We start from the raw sequence: 16,126 nt of genomic DNA on the forward strand, positions 1-16,126 counted from the left end.
TAGTCCCAGAAGGAGCAGGAGGTCTGGGCAGGACCCCCCCCACAACACCCAGGTTCTGGGGTGAGCGGGCAGGTGACAGGTGGCCAGATGGCCACAGCGCTCCTGCCTTCATCTGCAGCTATCTCCCACAGGGAAGAACTCCGATCTCCAGCATCCCCATCCTCACTAATCCCTTCAATTGGTAAATTGAATTTACCCCCAGTGCTCATGTTTTTACTTCCCCACTTGATTCCTCCGTCTTCGTGAGATCGTGAGATCGGTAGGTGTTCTCCTTCTTCTAATGTTCTGTGCAGGGAAATCAAGCTGCAGAAAAGCGCAGGGACTTGCCCGGTACCCCACAGGCAGACTTGGCAGAACTGAATCCAGAGCCCAGTGGGCTGGAGTGAGTTAAGATCTCCTCACCTGCCACCCGGGGAGCTGCAGACGCTCCCAAGCCCGGCAAACAGGGGGACCTGAGCGGGACCCACGAAAACTCAGCCCTGGGTAGATCTTCTGATGCCTCTTTTCTGGTTTGAGAGTTTTCCTTTTGTCACAGAGCTCAGCGAGACAAATGCAGCAGCATTTCCCAAGTGGGTGGAAGAGCTATCCCCACCCTTCACTAGGGCGAGGCTCAGCATTCTCCCCCAGGGCCCTGGCAAGTCTCTACGGAGGCCTTCCTGCCCCAGGAGAGCCAGCTCAGCTGAAAAACAAAATCAAATCAGGTGGGGAGTGGAGGAGGGGAGGGGTTAGAGACGCAGCTGGGAGAAGCAGCAGCTCTGGGGCTCTAGACTTCCAGTCCTCTCCTCCTTCTCCCCTGCAGGGAGCCCAAGGGTATGGCGTGAAGGGGATGAAGGTGGGGTTTGTGGAGTTTGTTCAGAAGCACTGAGCTAGGTTGGGAAGGAGGCTGTTTGTGACTTCAGTGGGGGCTGAATCCTAGAATGCCGAAGTCAGAAGAAGCCTTATAGGGCCCTCTGTAGCTGAGGAAACAGGATCAGAAAGGTGCGGTGACTGCCCAAGGCTGCACAGCCAGACAGGGAAGAAACAGGACTGGGCCCCGGATCTCCCTTGGACTCTTGCCCAGAGCATCTTGTCACACTGTGGTCTCTGGGTACCTTTGCCACCATGGGCAACAGTGTTTCCCAAACCTGGGTCATTTGCAATCTGCTGTTAAAATTTTTATGAAATCATTGACCAACTATGATTTATTTCTAATGTGCTTACTTTTAAATTTCAAAGGAAATTTTGAAAAGAAAATTTATATCACTAAAAAGTGAAACAAAAAACAATATTCTTTGCCATAGATGAAGGTTAACCATAACTTATAACCAATAATAATAAATAAAATAAAAACAAATTTATTTAATTCCTGCCAGAGAAAACCCCCCCCTTTTTTTTTTCTTTCTGCTCAGAAAGGGAGGCTGGCAAGTGTTAAAAAAAAACATGCTGGCACCAACCTAGACTTTCTCCTTGTGGTGATCAAATGGAAAAAGGAAGCGCTTTCCATGCGCTCTGATGTGGGTTTTTGTGGTGCCTTAAATGCTCTGACGTCACCTCACAATCACCAGCAGTGCCTGTCCCACCCTTGGGGAGATTCTGGGTCACAAACTCATCGTGCAGGATAATTTTCCTAAAGCTGGTCCAGCAGGTCAGGTAAAGCTGAGAGCCGAGGGAAAAAGCGACAGAGTACATCCCCCTCCCCAAGGTGACCAGCCACATGCCAGACTGAACAGTTTGTTTTTAACGGAACATTTAAAAGATAATATATTTTTTTAACCTTTTGACCCGCCTTCACCCATTTCTCCAGCCCCACCTCCATCCCTCCCAATTCTGGCAGCCACCAGTCTGTTCTCTGTATCTACAAGCTTGGTTTTTATGTATTTTTTCTTGGGTTTTGGGGCTTGAGGGGGATGGATTTTAGATTCTATGTATAAGAGAGGTCATATGATAATTGTCTTTCTCTGTCTGACATAATTCACTTAACATAATACCCTCAAGGTCCATCCATGGTGTGGGGAATGACAAGATTTCATTCTTTTTATGGCTTCATAATACTCCATTGTTTATATATATATACGCCACAATTTCTTTATCCATTCATCCACTGATGGACACTTAGGTCATTCCCATGTCTTGGCCATCGTAAATACTGCTTCAGCGAACACGGGAATGCACATATCTTTTCAAGTTAGTGTTCTCATTTTCTTTGGATAAATGCCGCAAAGTAGAATAACTGCACCACACAGTAGTTCTATTTTTAATTATTTAAGGAAACTCCATCCTGTTTTCCACCAGTATGCATTCCCACCAACAGAGCACAAGGGTCTCCTCTCTGCATCATCACCAACATTTGTTATTTCTTGTCTTTCTAGCCATTTTAACAGGTGTGAGGTGATATCTTGTTGTGGTTTTGATTTGTATTTCCCTAATGATGAGTGATGTTGGGCACCTTTTCATGTACCTGTTGGCCATTGGCATGTCTTCTTTCGAAAAATGTCTATTCAGATCTGCCCATTTTTAAATCAGATTTGTGTTTGTCTTTTCCTGTTGATTTGTATGAGTTCTTTATATATTTTGGGCATTAACTCCTTATCAGATATATGATTTGCAAATATTTTCTCCCATTCAGTAGGTTACCTTTTCATTTTGTTGATGGTTTCCTTTGCTGTGCAGAAGAGCTTAGTATAATGTAGTCCCACTTACTCGTTTTTGCTTTTATTTCTTTTGCTATGATGTTAGATTCAAAAAACTATCACCAAGATCTATGTCAAGGAGCTTACTGTTTTCTTCTAGGAGTTTTACAGTTTCGGGTAAAGATGATGATTCTTTTTTTATTTTAAAATTTTATTTATTTATTTGGGAGAGAGAAAGAGTGAGCCCAAGTCAGGGGAGAGACTCCCAAGCAGACTCCATGCTGAGTGCAGAGAATGACCTGGGGCTCAATCCCAGGACCCCGAGATCATGACCCAAGCCAAAATCAAGACTTGGACACTTAACATACTGAGCCACCCAGGCACCCCAAAGATGATGTTTCTGACTGAATGTTTACAGTTCTCTGAACTAATTGATGGCTTGGTCAGTGCAAAACTCTGTGAGATTACTCCCTGGAGCCAGCCAGGAGAGGGTCCCTGGGAAATCCTGGGCCTCCTCCACATCTGCCTGCAGCCCTAATCCTCTCTTAGAGGCCCCATGATGTTGGGACCAAAATGGGGGTGCTGTGAAAGGAAGCCTGGGAGAGTTGTGGATCTCAGGGCCAGCGAATGGCCCAGCCCTCCCTTCTCCTCCCTCCTGACTGCCCCTGAGGCTTGAAGCAGGGTGGCCCAACTCCCTCAACGTGAAGAAGCTCCGTGAGATTTGGCTAATTCCAGGAACTCCAGGCCCAGCCGCAGTCACGGGTCTTGACATGATACCCAGCTTGCCCAGCCCAGTCTGTGTGTGCTCAGTGGTGCATTGGAGCAAGGCATAGTTGAAAGAGTATCAGTCACTTTTCTGCACCTTCACTCTTGTGGTCCTGGCCAAGACAGACCAGCTGTCATGACCCCAAGGTCTCCTGGCCCACTGGTGTCCCTTGGAATAGAGGGACTTCTAGCTCAGGTCTTTGGGCAGTAAGGTTGTGTCACACAGCTAAGGAGCTATACTCTTCCTAAATGTCTCCAGGGATCTCCCACAACAGGCCAAAAGCAGGCAGCGGAGACCTCCTATATATGCAGCCCCTGGGCAAGGAGCTTCCTAGGAGTCAGGGCCAGCAACTAGCCAGAGATACAGGTGGTGTTCCTGCAGAGCGCCCCCTAGCTGCAGGGGCTCTTGGCCACGGAGCCTTCCTTCACGTCACCAGGCTCTGGCAGCTGAGTGGCTGGAGGACAAACACCAGGAGAGAGGTCGGAGACCGGAGTCTTGAGTCATGGTCTGCCACATCTTAGTTGTATGGCCTTAGCCAAGCCTCAAGTTCTATGCAGCTAATAAATGCTCACAGAGAGCAAGAGGATGTCGCCGTCTTCCCTGACACTTCACTGGCAAGGCACAAGGCAGGGGTGCCATCCCACAGAGTCTCCAACAAGATGATGAATGGGAAGCTCTTTGCATTTGATTGAAAGGGTATCAGTCACTTTTCTGCACCTTCAGTCTTGTGGTCCTGGCCAAGACAGAGCAGAACGTCATGCCTGCTAAGGTGTTCTTACAATACGTTCAGGAACTTCCAAAGACCTTCCCGACCACAGTCCACCACCAGCAAAGTGATGTGTGTCTGTGTAGGCGGGTGTGCCTATGGGAGCACACACGGGCACACCGGCCCACCTTCCAGAGTGGAGCTCCACCACCCGAGCCCGGGGAGAGCCAGCCAACTCTTCCTCCTTCCAGGTGAAGGTCTTGGCCTTCTCATCAGTGGGAGTAATTTCCTTCCATTAGCAGGGTCTCCAGGGAGCTCTGTTTGGGGCCAAGTAAGCATCTGCCCCTGAGGATATTCCCACCTCACGGCCTTTGGCCTCTTCTTCTTATGTCTGGATGTACCCCGTGGCCTCATGTGTGGGGGGCTGTGGTTAAGGAGGCCACTGAGCTTCCCCCAGACCTTCCCCAGTGCTGGCATGGGGTGGGCGGGTGCCCGGCTTAGTGGGATCTTCCTGACTCTCAACTATGCTCTTCCAGGAGCTGATGTGTTCTCGCAGATTCCAGGAGTTATTTCACGTTGAAACCTTATAGGGCTTCTCCCCAGGATGAACAGCTGCTGGGACGATAGGGTCAGCCCCTGGGTTCAAAAGGCAGAAGCTGTGGCCACAGAACAGGGGGCTCTTGGAGGGCAGGATAGTCATGCCTCAGACTTATCTGAGCATGAGCCTGTGAAAGAGAGATGGCCGAGGTTCGGGGTTCCTCTGCCACGGGGCTTGTTCTCACTGGTGGTAAACACCTGCTGGGGATTTCTTTTTCCAAATATGACAGAGAGTGTACACATGAAACGTAAGTCTTTGTTTCCCAAACCCATCCTGGGAGTTCCAGGGCCTAAGAAAAACCCATTGCTCAGCTGTGAAGGGGGAGAGGTTCTGGAGAAGATTTTCAGAAAATCCACGTTTTCCCCCAGGCTAGCAGTGAAGCAGGGAGCCGGGTGTGGAGACAGAGCTGGGTGGGGGGCACCACAGTGGTCTGTTTGGATGGCAGGTATCATGGAGCACCAGCTCTCTGCAAGGGGCTGGGTGCCCAAGCACACTCTGGGCCCAGGTGCCCGATAGCACCAGGAGCCTCGGTGGGCCTGACCCTCCCACCAACCTGGGATGCAGACTTGGAGCCTAGAGCCCATCAGGACAGGATGCCTCTTTCACCGGAGCTGTGAGCTCCCTGGAGAGAGCAGCGCCATCTTGAAAGACCCACAAGCCACAGCCTGGAGTTTGCGATTTTTAGGATCTTACCTAATTGGGCTGCTGTTGTCCAGATACTTTAGAAAACTTATTCCGAATCACCCACTAGTTTTATACTACTCCCCTGATCAATGCCAGCTCCCAGCTTCCACCTTTCAAGATGACAAGGGACACTAATCATTACTAAGCAGATCTCTGATGAACTCTGCACTTCCAGGATGGGCACCAAAACTTTCATGGGTCGGGGTTCTATATATATAGGATATATATTATAAAATATATATATGTATAGAAATATATATATTTTTAATATAATATACAATATATATAAATATGTATTTTAAATATATATAATATATAGAAATATATATTTTTAGTATTATATATTATATAGAGAAATATATATTTTAATATAATATATACAGTATATATTAAAATTCAGGTGATAGAAGCTGCCCAACACCTGACATCAGGCTGTTTCCAATTCCCATTGTGCCTCGTCTGATAGACACCCACCAGCCCCTGTCCGTCAGTTTGCAAACTAGAGTTCCTCCTGAGTAGGCACTGCTGGACTCAGGATGCCGGGGATGGAATCATGGGAGAGCTCCTCCCCACCCTGAAGGGCTCACCAGCAGCGACCCACCCCCCACCACAGCCTCCAAACAGAATAGGCCTGCTCTTTGCCTGGATGTCAGGGTTTTGTGAGTGGTGGGCGGCTCTGCTCTCCACATGCTCCACAAAGCCACGTGCCAGAGAAAGAAAGGAGGACTAGCCCAGGGCGGGACCCTCTGCTCCCCACCAGAGAGGGAGCAGAGCCCAGAAGGAGACAGCGATCAGCATTCCTCCTGCCCAAGTCCCACCTTTGGTGACTCAGGCCCAGCAGCTCTCGGCTCTCGGTGCCTCCAGCTGCTGAGTAAGCAGCCATCTCTGCCCACACCCCCCCCAACCTCCTGTGCCCTGAGGCCTGATTGCCCCCTCCTGGGCAGCCCTTGCTGAGAGAGGACCTGTGCTCTCCAGTCCCCCCAGAAGAAGAGGAGCAGAGCTGCCACATGCATTGTGAAGCTCCCTCTCCTCCCGGCCACCCCCACCCCCGCCACCCTGTGACTGGCCAGCTGTGCCCAGTCCTGACTAAAATCCCAGAAAGATGAAAGAGAGCATGCCTACTGCACCAGGGCCCGCAAATGGGCACTGCAGGGGGACCAGTAGGTACAAGGGAAGTAGCAAATGGAGTCTGTCCTCAAGGCATTTTCAATGTGAGTCCCTTCTCAGGAGGGGCTTCCCCCGGCCCAGGAGGCAGAGGACCCCATGCAGTTGTGTGTGCGCCCGCGCTCTCATGAGCAGGGCGTTGGAGAGTGCACTGCTGGAGGCTGCCCTGCTGGGCACCGTGCTGGGTGTGGGACTCAGAGGGAAGAGCAGGGTGTGTCCTGCCGGAGAGCCGGTTTGGCCAGCCCCACCTTGCTGGCAGAAGCTTGGTTTCAAAATGGGCTAATAGCTGGGGACACAGACACTCTTTTCATCTTGGTCTGCCCAGCACATGCCTGACTCCTGTCTGGTCAGCCAGAGCTGGAAAGGAACTCTCTAGGCTTAGCCAACCAGCTAATAAGGCCCAGGTCAAGGGGCAAAGGGAAGAATCCTGGACCCACATAGCCTGAAGCCTCACCGGGCCACCCTCACGGACTGGCTTGCCTCATCTGGAACCCTCTGCCTTCCTGGCAGCTTGTTTCATTGTCAACGACCCCCTGTGGCCCAGGGAGGCTGTGGGAACCCCAGTGCCAACGGCCCTGATGTCCATCCCTGGCACAGATTCCCATGGCAAGTCAAGGCCCTCCTTTGGGCACTTCTAGTGAGGCCAGCCCTGTTTGAGGGCCCTAGGCACAGTGAAGGGCGTCTTTGCCCTGGAGAGCTTGGGGAAGATGACAGAAAGCATTAGCGACTAAAGAACGCATAAGGTCACAACATTGGGGGTGTGCAGATGAAGAATTCTGGCTCTGGGCATGACAGAGATCTGAAGAAGGGACCATGGTTGGGTCAGAGCAGGCTTAGTGCAGATGACTGGGGAAGAGGTCTTGGAGAAACATAGCATTTGGGAGGAGGGGCAAGGAAAGCTATGCAGGATGGAAAAGAGGCTGGGCAGAAGCAGGATGTGGTCAATGTCACCAGAGGGCATAAAGGGGTGTATTGGGGAGGGAAGAGGTGACTGGACAGGCAAGGGGACCAAGCTGATGAGTTCTCCTTGCAAGAAGCAGAGAGAAGAGCACCTGGGTGGTTCAGTGGGTTAAAGCCTCTGCCTTCGGCTCAGGTCATGTATCCCAGGCTCCTGGGATTAAGCCCCGCATTGGACCCTCTGTTTGGCAGGGATCCTGCTTCCCTTCCTCTGTCTGCCTGCCTGTCTGCCTACTTGTGGTCTCTCTCTGTCAAATAAATAAATAAAATCTTTAAAAAAAAGAAGAAGAAGAAGAAGCAGAGAGATACAGAGATAATGTAAAACAAGGAAAGCTTTGTCTGAAGAAGGTCAAGTGGATGGCACCACCAGGAAGGCACCAGGGCCCCAAGGGCTGGGTTGGAGGCTGGTGGGAGGCACTGGAATTGTCCAATAGGGACCTGAGGCTTACTGGGGCCACAGTCTGGGCAGTGGGAGTGGGAAGGGAGGAGTAGAAAGGGGTCTCAGTTGGAAGGACAGAAGGATGCCATCTCTTCCTAAATGACTGGTCACTGTCATGTCCCATGATCTTGGGCCAACAGGAGCTCTTCCAGTTTCGGGGCCTCTTCAGACTGAATGGGACTTTCAAGGGGAAACTGACTATGTTCAGTTCTTTGAGGCCCTGGGTCTTCGGCTGTGTTAGTCTAGTTATCCTCCAGGGCTCAGTTTCCTTGCCTGCAAAATGAGGGGGTTGGCCTCTGAGCACTTCCTGACATGAGGAGGAACAGGAAGAGGGCCTAGGGAGCATTCAGCAGGACATAAAATGCCACAGTTTTCCAAGAAAAAAGGGGAGGAGGAGAGAAAAGTGGGTGAATTACAAGACCTAAGTCATTAGCAGAAGGGAAAGCAGAACAGGGCCTGGCTAGGAGAGTCTCCTCGCTCAGGGCAGCTCTCTCTGTGCCACCTGGAAGGTGGTTCCAACTGTTGACCTCCTGAAGAGCCCCACTGGTCTTCCAGGTGGAATAACATGTCTCCCTGGACCACCCTGGGCCCCGCCCCCTCCAGCTGTCCAGCCCAGCCTACTCTCTGGTTGAAGGTCATCTCTGCCCCAACAATAGTCAACTTTCTAGCCTCTGGAATGTTCTGATGTGTGATGCATGGACCATACCACACGAGGCTGGAGTTTCCCAAGGAAGCATGAGCTAACCAGACAAGGGGCGTGTGTCTGTGTCTCACTGTCCTTTGTATTCAAAGCAGAGGATGCTGCCAGCAGATCACTATCTGGGTATGGGGGTGTGCCTGGGAGACCCGGCACTGGCAGTGAAGCTTTCCCACCTGCTGTGGGCACCTGGGTGCTCACTCCCCTCATGTTTTCCGCGTGTTTTCCGCAGCTGCTTGCTCAGGACCTGGAAGGGAGGGTTTGGAAATGTGTGGGGGCATTCTTGCTAGTCATGATGACTGCGAGGCACGCTAGCATTAGGGCCCGGGGGCCAGAGGCAGCGCAACATCCTGTCGCGCTTGGGGGAGCCTGCACAATGAAGAATTGTCCTGCCCCAAATGCCGACAGCGCCCACGTAGAGAAACACCACGTCATTCCATTCCGTCATGGAGCCGTACAGGCGGGCCTCACTCCTCTTTCCTTCTGAAACCTACTGAGGCGGGTTCTGCGGCCATTGGGTGAGACTAGCGTGGGGCTCTGAATACCCGTTTCCTGGACCGGCCTGGCCTCCTGGGTCCGTCGCCGTCAAGTGTCAACCTGGTGGCTCCTTAGGTCTGGCTGTGGTGAAAGGCCACCCACGGTCGGATCCCAGAGGCCCCCAGTCTGCCTCCGGTCTGAGCATCCAAGGGATACAGATGTCCCTACTAAACAAACATTTAGGTCATGCACTGTCCTAAGCACTTTACAAACATTCATTCACTGGATTCTCCCCATACTGGGTACAATTATAATCCCAGTTTTACAGATTAAAAAAAAAAAAAAAAAAGGAACTTGAGGTGTGCTGTGTTCAAGTACGTTGGCCAAGGCCCCCCATCGGGCAGTTGACACGGCCAGGGCTCAGCCTCGGCAGTGTAGCTCCAGAGCCCGTGTCCTTGACCACTGAGTCTGCCTCTGCCCAGGGAGCTGGAAGAATGGACTGGAGTCCCAAACCTTCAACCTGATGGACAGCAAAGGAGAAAGGTCACAGGCAAGGAGGCTGGTGACGGCCTGCTTTGTCTGAGCTTTGGAGGGAAAGCCTGACCCCTGGACTAGGACAGGGAAGGGCCTGGCAAAAAGGAAGCATGGTCCCCACTTGTCCAAGTAACAGTAAAGTGACGGGAGTCACCCAAGGCTCTCCTTTGCCTCCAGCAGCCATAACACAAGGAGCTGGGGTGGGGCTCCCAGGAATGGGTGACATCACTAAGATGCGGCTGGTGGGGGGAGGGCAGGAAATGCAGTCCCACAGGGTCAGCCCTGACTTCTCCACCACACCTGCTCCCTGGCGGGCGCAGCCGGCGCCCTTCCCCGAGGCAGCCCACCCTCGCGGAGACTTGGCAGCACGGCCCGTTGCTCCTTTTCCCAGCACAGGAGCGGCCGAAAGCCTCTGTCAGCCTTCATCAGCATGATCACACGGTCGCTGGGTTTGGTCCAGGATGAGCGTTTGTACTCCTCATCAGGTGTCTGGGCTGACGTCGGGAGTGTCATTTACTGAGAACAAGAGAGTTCCTTGTTGCATTTCCATTTAAGGCTTAGCCCGCCACATGGGAGTGCTCAGCCTGCCCTGCTATCATCACCTTCCCCCACCTTCCCCCACCCCAAGAGGATGGAGGGCTGAGGGGTGTGGCCATGGGCCTGAAGCAGGGGAGGCCTAATCGCACATTTTGTGCAAGGTGCACATTCCGTGTCAAAAATGCTCAGAAAATTGCCTTACTCCCTTCCCTCTGCCTGTTCCTGTTCACTTCTGCCTCCCCAGACACCTGCACACCTGTTCCCTTTGGGGTAGGCTGGTTGGACCCAGTTTGGGGAAGAAAACTGTGCCCCCCTGAATGTCCAGCTGAGCATGTAGGTAGAGGAGAAGAGAGCGCCATTGTCAAGGTGAACAGTTTGTGGCTTTTGACTTTTGGATGCCACTTCTGACTGGGACCTTGCCCATGGGGGGGTTTCCTGCTAAGACTCTCCCGGAGGGGGGGCTGAAAGGGGATCGGCCAAGAGAAGGCCCTCCCCAGCCTTGGGTGGCTCGATCTGGTGTGGAAGAGAATAACCCAGTTGTCTAACCACCTCCCCCCGCCTCCCCAGCACACAGGGGGTGAGGCAGGCAGACTCTGGGCAGCTAGGCTTGGCCCTGGCTCATCCCAGCATAGGTGAGGTCCAAGTCAGCCCCTGTGTGGAGACACTTCATCTCCACAGGCCTGGTGTTACCCTCTAGTCTGAGGACAAGTCAGAGCAGGCAGACCCACCACCAGCCTGGGAGCTCCTGGGAAAGTCCCCCTTCGACAGATCTGTTCTGAGCTCCTTCCCACAGAATCTCCAGCTTTGTAGGCTCTTTCCAGGGAGGCCACATCCCCAGGTGAGCTCGCACAGAGCCCCTGGGGGTTGCCTCATTTCCGTATGTTTTCCTGTCAGACTGAACCTCTGCCCAGCCTCTCCTTCCTGCAAGCCTGACTAAAAACCCAGGAGGCCCCCCCCTTGCACCCCACCCTAAGCCCCTGGGCCTGACTCCATGCACACCGGTGCACTTGCCATAGAAGGCCCAGGAGCAGAAGCATTTTTTCCCTCTGGCCTGTGAGGGGTTCCCCCGGAGGGCCTGTTACCCTTTGCTTCTTGCCCAGCAGAGGGGAGGCAACATGAGGAGTTCAGCTCTAGAAACAGTCCTGGCCAGAAAAAGAGATGTTTCTCCCACTCTGAGTACAAGTGGACAAGGAAGGTGGGCCATGTTGGAAGCTGCCGGAGTCTGGGAATGGCACAGGGCCACAGGGCAAGGACTTGGGGACGCAGGGGCAGGTCCAGTGTCACCCTTCCCTCCTGAGTTAGAAGTCCCCCGTCTTCTCTGGGCCTCCGACTCCCCACCTGGCCAGGGCCATCCACGTAGGACTGGATGAGTGCCTGCACCCCCGTAGTAAGAAATGCGTTTTCCAGCCCAGCCCAGCCCAGCACATAACACAGCATGTGTCTCTACTGCACGCCTTGCACTCTGAGGGCTTCCATTCCAGCATCTACCACGCTGTCCTGGTTTTTTAAGCGAGAGTCACAAATCGGCTAAATGGATTTCACAATCCATAATGGGTCACAACCTGCGGTTTGAAAAAATAATATGTCAGACGATGAGGCCAAGAGGCCTTCCACTCTGAACGTTCTGGGATTCCATGAACGTTATTACGGAGGCCAGGGAGGACGGGTTCCCGTGGCCAGCTGGATCAAGAAGCCCCGGTCAGGAATCCCCACTGAGCCTTACCCCCTTTCTCTGACCAGATCTACAACGGGACCCTCAAGCGGGAGAACGACAACAGGCGTTTCAGCTCCTACAGCCAGATGGAGAACTGGGGCCGGCACTACCAGCGGGGCCCCTGTCCCACGACCGGCGCAGGCAGTGACATCTGCTTCATGCAGAAGATCAAGGCGAGCCGCAGTGAGCCTGACCTCTACTGTGACCCCCGGGGCACCCTGCGCAAGGGCACGCTGAGCAACAGGGGCCAGAAGACCACCCAGAACCGCTACAGCTTCTACAGCACCTGCAGCGGCCAGAAGGCCGTCAAGAAGTGCCCTGTGCGCCCGCCCTCCTGCACCTCCAAACAGGAACCTGTGTATGTCCCGCCCATGTCTTGCAACAAGGACCTGTCCTTTGGCCACTCAAGGGCCAGCTCCAAGTAAGTGCTGCCCGGCCGGGCAGGGGGCCAGGGTGGGGGGGTCAGGGTGGGGGCAGACTGTCCACCTGGCTGCACACTGATGATAGAAAGGACCACATCAGTCCCCAGGGTTCCTTTGTCCCTGCCTGGGGGCATTCCTGGAATGGACTGAGGAAGTCCTCAATGTGAAGGGGGAGACAGAGTCCAGACATTAACACAAATGCGTGGGGTATGTAGGTTCTAAAGGGTCACAGGTTATGAACAGAGGGGGTCTAATTAGAGAAGGTTAGCTAGACCAGTGGTGCTCCAAGCGTGTGCCTCGAAATAGCAGTGACAGCATCACCTGGGAACATTTTTGCATTGTCCCCAGACCTACTGACTTGGAAACTCAGGGAAAGGCCCTGCAACGTGTGTTCTAGCAAGCCCTCCAAGGGATGGAGAATTTGTGACCTTAGGCATGCAAGTCTCCGTCTGTGTTCTGGAAGAGCAAAGGAGTGTCCCCAGATGTGGCCAATGGTTAAGGGGGTCATGTTCCACCTTATAAGACAACAGACAACCAGGACAGACAGACATCGAAACTGAGGAACTGGATCTAGAGCTGAAGAACAGAGGATCTCTCTTGTCCCTCGACCCTGGAGGCCCAGAGAGAATGAAGGAGATGAAGCACGTGTCCTGTAAAGAGCCACAGGCCAGGGTGGCTTGGGGATGGGACAGGGTCCTAGGGGTCATTGGGCCTGCCCTCCAGGGCTCAGAGCTCCATAGACCTCCAAACTGTTCCTTATCACCACCTAATGGTCATTTATTCATTTACTTGGCAAACATTTACTAAGCATCTACTATGTTCCAGGGTGTGTGGTAAGTGTAGGAGACACAGCCAAGAACACACAGCCCAGAGCTATCCTAGAGCCACACACTCACCTGATAAACTTCTCTTCCTAGAGCTCCAGGAGCTTTGCTTCGTCTCTAAACCTCATAGCCCCTTCTAGACAGGTGCAGGAACTCCCAAGGAGGAAACAAGGCACAGAGACGTTAACTCACTTGCCCAAAGTCACACAGCTGCTGCAGCACCCTGTGTTCTTCCCCAGTCCGTCACACTGTTTTGATAATAAGCTGAACCCCATTGTAAAGCTGGACCTCTCCTAACTACTCGGAGGCCATCAGGTGTATTTAGGATGAGTTGGAGAAGGACTAAGAAACCCTTTACCAAGGAGCAGGACTCAGGGCGGCAACAGGCCCTGGCTTATTGCCCCAAACCAGAGGCCCTGAGAGGACAAGGTACTGGGCAAGACACGGAAGGGGATGTATGATGAGCCATTTCAAGCTGATGTTTGACTGACAAATGTACAGGGCTGCTGATACAAGACCAAAGAGCTCTGCAGGGCAGGAGGGCTGCTGATACAAGACCAGAGAGCTCTTCTCCATGGGAGAATTTTCCCAAAATGGAGTTAGGATGCCACGCTAAAGCCACGAATATTTAGTGAGCATTTACCTGCAGGACTGAGCCCGGTACCCACGAGAAGGCCCCTCTAGTAGTGCTGAGGAGATTCCTGGTGGGGTGGGGCTGGCTGCCCCAGGAAGAACTGCCCTCCGGAACTCTCCCCCTTTGTTGGGAACCAGGACACAGACAGGTGGAAAGGGCAGCCCAAGAGTCGACACCACAGGAGCTGAAGAGGTTCCTAGAAGAGAGGTGTCCTTTCCCTGGAATGTTCAGGAAAGTGGGACTTCAGCGAGGCACATGTGTTATGAAGGGAAGGGACATGGCCACACCTGAGAGCCATGTGGCTGCTCAGTGGAAAGTTGAATCTTGCTGGAGCTGACCTCATGAGGGGCTGGAGCGTGAGCAAGAGGGTAGAGCAGAGCCAAACGATTAGATTGAAACGTGAAATTTTTTTTGTGGCTCAAAAAGGTTGACTATCAGCCATTTCATATGGTCCAGCTTAACACGTGCCCTTGGATATTAGTCTAAGCAGTCTGCACTTGAACCTGCAGGATGGAGAAGGCACTGATGGGAACAACTCAGCGAACTAGGTTTTAGGAGTGCTAGTCTGGTAAAAGGGAGGAAATTTTTGGATGGGGGAGGTTGGAGAGGAGAGCCAGTTGTGGGGGTCTCTTGCTGTAGTCCCAGTGAGAGTGATCATGGTCAGAAGGAAGGCAGTGGATGTGAGGGTGGGAAGAAGGAGCAGATGTGAGAATTGTTATGTAAGAAAATTAGCTGGACTTTGGGAGAGATGGAGGCATTGATGGTTGGATAGAGAGAGAGGGAAAATGGAGGAAGGAAGGAAGGAAGGAAGGAAGGATGGATGGATGGATGGATGGATGGGAGGATGGATATGTGGGTGGATGGATGGATGGATGGATGGGTGGATGAGTGGATGGACGGATGGATGGATGGATGGATGGGAGGATGGATATGTGGGTGGATGGATGGACAGGCTGTGGCAGCTTGGGCACATGGGGGGAATTCTGAGCCCCTAATCCCGGGGCTCCCAATCTACCCTGGAGCCCACCCCACTGCCCATTGCCCACAGGATCTGCAGCGAGGATATTGAGTGCAGTGGGCTGACCATCCCCAAGGCTGTGCAGTACCTGAGCTCCCAGGATGAGAAGTACCAGGCCATCGGGGCCTATTACATCCAGCACACCTGTTTCCAGGATGAATCGGCCAAACAACAGGTAGCTGGCTGCACACCTTCCTCCCCCTGGAGGCCTGGGCAGGGACTGGACGTGTCAGCCTGACCCCATTTAGAGATGGGTGGGGGTATTTGCACTCACTCCTTCTCACCCGGCCTGGCTGCCTGGGGCGAGGAGTGTGCTTGGCCTCACCTAAGATCACAGCTGGGCATCTTAACCCTCTAGTGAGTGGACATTAGTCAAGCGTGTCTCCCCTACTGGTCACATGGAAGAAACAGTCATGGGCTCAACAGACATGCCCTTTCTCAGATGCCACTAGAAAACATGACTGCTTTCCACCATTCAACTCCCCTCCCCACCGTCTGTCTGTCTGTCTCTGCCTCTCTGCCTCTGGGTCTCCATATCTCTCCCCCTCTCCATAGCTTGATCCTCTTTCTCACCAGGCATCGAGGTGGGGAAACAGGGCTCGTTCATGCCTCCTGAGCCTGGCTGGTGGGAAGGACGCCTCTGGGGCTCTGCAGCTCAGCCCAAGGGTGTAGTGCTCTAAACAAATGGGTTTTCCAGAAATTCCATGATCCACCCGCATCCAAAATCCTACCAGAGGAGAAGGAGTTCCCCTGGGAGGGTCTCCCTTACATTTGTCCTGGCTTAGGATTTTGAAGTATATTTATATCTGTCTCCTCCTGTGGTCCTCACCGCCGTATTTCAGAGGAGGAAAGTGGGGCTCAGAGCAGACGGGCGCCTTCCTGAGGGTCTCCTGGCGAGGAGGTGGGGGAGCTCGCCTCTGAATCCATCTTGGCTCCTGGTCTGGCCCATTGCTATGATTCCAACCTGCTCATTCATGCTGGTTGGCTTGAGTCTTTCTGAACTGACGGTAGACTTTGGGTCTGAGAAGACTCACCTTGAGCAGAGCCGTGAGATCAGCCTCACCTCCCTGACCGGGCAAGGCGGCCCCCTTATCCCAACAGGTCTATCAGCTGGGAGGCATCTGCAAGCTGGTGGACCTCCTCCGGAGCCCCAACCAGAACGTCCAGCAGGCTGCGGCTGGAGCCCTGCGTAACCTGGTGTTCCGAAGCGTCACCAACAAGCTGGAGACCCGGAGGCAGAATGGGATCCGAGAGGCTGTTAGCCTCCTGAGGAGAACCGGGAGCACTGAGATCCAGAAACAACTGACCGGTAGGGAGCCCCTGCTGTGGAGAGCTCGGGGTTGGGG

At 53.1% G+C, this 16,126-nt stretch overlaps 1 protein-coding gene across 1 annotated transcript in view; it reads left to right on the forward strand.

The window, feature by feature from the left end:
* Positions 1 to 16,126, forward strand: part of PKP1 (plakophilin 1) — a 47,556-nt gene that overhangs the window by 18,289 nt on the left and 13,141 nt on the right. Inside the window, exons 3-5 of the mRNA XM_032878236.1 lie at positions 11,909 to 12,303; positions 14,811 to 14,955; positions 15,882 to 16,089. Of these exons, the coding sequence (XP_032734127.1) occupies positions 11,909 to 12,303; positions 14,811 to 14,955; positions 15,882 to 16,089 (748 nt within the window). The remainder of the gene's footprint in view (positions 1 to 11,908; positions 12,304 to 14,810; positions 14,956 to 15,881; positions 16,090 to 16,126) is intronic.

Source organism: Lontra canadensis, unplaced genomic scaffold (assembly GCF_010015895.1).
Source record: "Lontra canadensis isolate GAN:19392208 unplaced genomic scaffold, GSC_riverotter_1.0 scaffold63, whole genome shotgun sequence".
NCBI lineage: Eukaryota > Metazoa > Chordata > Mammalia > Carnivora > Mustelidae > Lontra > Lontra canadensis.